This window comes from Alosa pseudoharengus, unplaced genomic scaffold (assembly GCF_046254945.1).
Source record: "Alosa pseudoharengus isolate Yale_2024_CS ecotype anadromous, Long Island Sound unplaced genomic scaffold, YU_APseudo_1.1 YU_APseudo_1.1_scf_6, whole genome shotgun sequence".
Taxonomy (NCBI): Eukaryota; Metazoa; Chordata; class Actinopteri; order Clupeiformes; family Clupeidae; genus Alosa; species Alosa pseudoharengus.
The window spans coordinates 5,853,498-5,858,497 of record NW_027468848.1 but is presented as its reverse complement, the minus strand read 5'-3'; the positions used below and the strand labels follow the sequence as shown (position 1 = coordinate 5,858,497).

Below are 5,000 nucleotides of genomic sequence, written 5' to 3'. Positions count from 1 at the left end.
CGGTTCGGTACGAGTTCGGTACAATGGAGGGAAAAGCAAAACAAAAATGCAGAAAGCATTTTTTTTTGTACATGTCTCAGGCTGTACCACCTAGTGTCAGTCTCTTCCCTGAGCTATCTGCAACAGCCTGAAGTGTGTAAGATGTAGGCTAGTACAATAAGTACCCAGACTCCATCTGTAACTTGTAAACAAAATAAGACAATCAGCTATAAAACTGAAAATAGGCCTACAGCATCTCTTATTTATGAAAGTGCAAATTACATAGAAAAATGATTTTTAAAAATCCACTTAAGCAAGACCTTCAACATCTGTGTTTAGTTGTATATGGAAGGGTCTACAATTTGCCTCAATATTTTTTTTATTGTGTCTAAAGTAATAATCTAGCCTACTAACTGTGAAAATATCACACTATTTTGCCTTTTTTTTAAAAACGAAATTGCTCCTTTCATTTCATAAACAGACTACAACTAGAAGTCACGTGACTTTGCTCTTTGACGTTAACTCACCGCAGCATGGTTTGTTTATTAGCCTGGTTAGCGTTGTCACTTTATTTTACTGTCTATGCACTTAACACTACCAGCTCCTCATGTGAGAAATTACAAGTTATCCCAACATAAAGGTAATTACCACGCGATTTACATAGCTTTCTGTCATTACGAAATCGTTTAATTTAAGCCATAGGTTTTGGCCCTATTTGTATCCAAAGGCTGCTGAAGCGCAGGGGAAGTTGTTTCAGTGATTGGTAGCCTACATCATCTGGGTGATGGCTTCGAATATGTGTAGCATTTTTTCCACTCACATACCCAACAACTCCTGAACAACGCCGACACAGAGTTTCATCTTATCCACCACTCTTTCGCCTTTAGGCTACTAACATTACTGTAACTGAAGTTCTCAAACTTGCGATCTTAAAGAGACCAGCGGATCCTCTAACTCTTGTGGGTCTAACCTTAGTGCTGCTAATGACTGACGGACTCGACCGACGACCTGGCAAAAAAAAACATAGGCGCCAATCAGAGCTTCAGAGCTAAGGCGAGGCTACAGATTAGCGTTAGGTGTCGCTAAAGAACTCCCGTACCGTTTCGGTTCAATACGAATACATGAACCGTTACACCCCTAATGCACACACACACACACATGCACACAATAACACACACACACACACACACATGCACACACACACACATGCACACACACACACAATAGCACACACACACTGGCCAAGGACCACGGTGAGGGCACACACACACACACAATAACACACACACATGCACACACACACACACACACAATAGCACACACACACACACACACAATAGCACACACACACACACACACACAAAATAGCACACACACACACACACACACACACAATAGCACACACACACACACACACACACAATAGCACACACACACACACACACACACACACAATAGCACACACACACACACACACACAATAGCACACACACACACACACACACACACAATAGCACACACACACACACACACACACACACAATAGCACACACACACACACAATAGCACACACACACACACACACACACACACACACACACACAATAGCACACACACACACACACACACACACACAATAGCACACACACACACACACACACACACACAATAGCACACACACACACACACACACACACACACACACACACACACAATAGCACACACACACACACACACACAATAGCACACACACACACACACACACAATAGCACACACACACACACACACAATAGCACACACACACACACAAACAATAGCACACACACACTGGCCAAGGACCACGGTGAGGGCACACACAATAACACACACACACACACACACACACACACATGCGCACACACACACACATGCACACACACACGCACACACACACACAAACACACGCTAACACACGCTAACACACTGACCATGGAGAGATGCCCCTAACACACTCACACTCCACATGCTAACATGCTCCACACCCTGCACATTACTCAGCCTGGTGCCTCTTCCCTGCAGCCAGTGATGTTAGGGTTATGGTTCCCCTGCAGCCAGTGATGTTAGGGTTATGGTTCCCCTGCAGCCAGTGATGTTAGGGTTATGGTTCCCCTGCAGCCAGTGATGTTAGGGTTATGGTTCCCCTGCAGCCAGTGATGTTAGGGTTATGGTTCCCCTGCAGCCAGTGATGTTAGGGTTATGGTTCCCCTGCAGCCAGTGATGTTAGGGTCACCTCTTCCCAGCCACCTCTCTTCTTCTGAGTTATTGCCCCCCCTTCTGTCTCCCCAGGTGTGAATTCCTTCCTCATCTACCTGGCCTACAAGGACATTTTCCAGCTCTCGGATGCCCAGGTATGTGCGGCCCTGCACCATTGAGTGATGAAGCGTCAGACACTGCAGTAGCCTGGCTAATATCTGCACTGAACACAAACCATAATGCAGTTATAATGCAGTCATAACGCAGTTATAATTTAGTCATAATGCAGTCATAATGCAGTTATAATGCAGTTATAATGCAGTAATAATGCAAGTATAATTTAGTCATAATGCAGTCATAATGCAGTTATAATGAAGTCCTATAAGTAAGGGATAACGGCCGCCGAGGTGTCCTGTTATACGGAATTAATGGACGAGGGCCATTAATTCCGTATAACTGGACACACCTCGAAGGCCGTTTTCCCGCTTATCACCCGGTTGCCACTGTAAACACTGTAAACACGCGGTTCTGTTTAAAAAGAAGCTCACTAGTTCAGCTTGTTGTACAACTTTAGCATGGACAGTTAGCTTGTTTACAGTTGATTCCATTGTTGGGAAGCCTGCAACCAAAAGATTCTAGAGCGCTGCAACCGTCTTCCTACTATGGTTGTTATAGTTACCATTCATAAGCATTGATATGGAACGGTGTCCTGTTATTCAGAATTAAAGGCCACCCGCCAGCCAATCAGAAAAGAGCATTTCTTCTCTCCGGGTGATAATATATAATACAGCTATAATGCAGGAATAATACAGGGTATGTATCTAGGTCAGATTTCGTTGAAAAGTGATTGAACTAATGGTTCTCTCTTGCCCTTCCTCCCTCTGCCCCCCACCCCCCCTCCACCACACACACACACACACACACACATACCTCCTTGCAGATGTATGAGGTGTTCAGTGTGATCAGAGATTTGGGGGCCATCGCCCAGGTACATGCTGAGAATGGTGACATCATCGCTGAGGTAAGTTTGAGTGTGTGTGTGTGTGTGTGTCTGTGACTGTTTGTGTGCGTGTGTGTGTGTGTGTGTGTGTGTGACTGTTTGTGTGTGTGTGTATGTGTGTGTGTGTGTGTGTGTGTGTGTGTGTGTGTGTGTGTGTGTGTGTGATTGTTTGTGTGCAAGTGTGTGTTTCTTATGTTTTCTGATGTATGTTCACATTAGGAGCAAAAGCGGATTCTGGAGTTGGGCATCACTGGACCAGAGGGACACGTGCTAAGCCGACCAGAAGAGGTACCCTACACACACACACACACACACACACACCTACACACACACACACACACACACCTACACACACACACACACACACACACACACACCTACACACACACACACACTCACACACACACACACACTACACACACACACAGGTGTAGTGCAGGAGCTAAACAGCAGTCAGACTGCAATGCAGTGCTCTCTGGACGCTTGCCACAGACTGCAACAATACAGCGCCCATAACTCAACATGACCCTCAAGGCCACTGACTGAGTCCCCGACTGTGTGTGTGTGTGTGTGTGTGTGTGTGTGTGTGTGTGTGTTTTGCAGGTGGAGGCCGAGGCTGTTAACCGTGCCATAACTGTGGCTAATCAGACCAACTGTCCCCTGTACATCACCAAGGTGATGAGCAAGAGTGCTGCTGATGTCATCGCCCAGGCCAGGAAGAAAGGTGAGACCTACAGGAGTGTGAGCGTGTGTGTAACAGGAGTGTGATCGTGTGTGTAACAGGAGTGTGATCGTGTGTGAGTGTGATCGTGTGTGTAACAGGAGTGTGATCGTGTGTGAGTGTGATCGTGTGTGTAACAGGAGTGTGATCGTGTGTGAGTGTGAACGTGTGTGTAACAGGAGTGTGATCGTGTGTGAGTGTGAGCGTGTGTGTAACAGGGGTGTGATCGTGTGTGTAACAGGAGTCTGATCGTGTGTGTAACAGGAGTGTGATCGTGTGTGAGTGTGATCGTGTGTGTAACAGGAATGTGATCGTGTGTGAGTGTGAACGTGTGTGTAACAGGAGTGTGATCATGTGTGTAACAGGAGTGTGATCGTGTGTGTAACAGGAGTGTGATCATGTGTGTGATCGTGTGTAACAGAAGTGTGATCGTGTGTGTTACAGGAGTGTGATCGTGTGTGTGATTGTGTGTGTAACAGGAGTGTGATCGTGTGTGTAACAGGAGTGTAATTTGTGTGAGTGTGATTGTGTGTGTAACAGGAGTGTGATCGTGTGTGTAACAGGAGTGTGATCGTGTGTGTATCAGGAGTGTGAGTGTGTGTGTAGCAGGAGTGTGATTGTGTGTTTAGCAGTAGTGTGATCGTGTGTGTAACAGGAGTGTGATCGTGTGTGTAACAGGAGTGTGATCGTGTGTGTAATAGGAGTGTGATTGTGTGTGTAGCAGTAGTGTGATCGTGTGTGTGATTGTGTGTGTAGCAGGAATGTGATCATGTGTGTAAGAGGAGTGTGATTGTGTGTGTAACAGGAGTGTGAAATGTGATTTGACAGTAGAGATTCCAACTTTCTATGTAGTGTTTTGCATGGTTTGCTGAACTGTGTGTGTGTGTGTGTGTGTGTGTGTGTGTGTGTGTGTGTGTGTTACTGCAGGCACTGTTGTGTATGGAGAGCCTATCTCTGCCAGTCTGGGCACGGATGGCACCCACTACTGGAGTAAGAACTGGGCTAAAGCTGCAGCCTTCGTCACCTCACCCCCCCTCAGCCCAGACCCCACCACCCCCGACTACCTG

The 5,000-nt window shown here is 46.2% G+C and overlaps 1 protein-coding gene across 2 annotated transcripts in view; it reads left to right on the top strand.

Annotated features, from left to right (window-relative positions):
• The window catches only part of dpysl2a (dihydropyrimidinase like 2a), a 33,952-nt gene that overhangs the window by 24,432 nt on the left and 4,520 nt on the right, over window positions 1-5,000 (top strand). For both annotated transcript variants that reach the window (XM_076269510.1, XM_076269511.1), the window contains 5 exons: window positions 2,306-2,367; window positions 3,153-3,233; window positions 3,432-3,500; window positions 3,816-3,936; window positions 4,861-5,000. The exon at window positions 4,861-5,000 is cut by the window's right edge and continues 17 nt beyond it. In XM_076269510.1, the coding sequence (XP_076125625.1) occupies window positions 2,306-2,367; window positions 3,153-3,233; window positions 3,432-3,500; window positions 3,816-3,936; window positions 4,861-5,000 (473 nt within the window). The remainder of the gene's footprint in view (window positions 1-2,305; window positions 2,368-3,152; window positions 3,234-3,431; window positions 3,501-3,815; window positions 3,937-4,860) is intronic.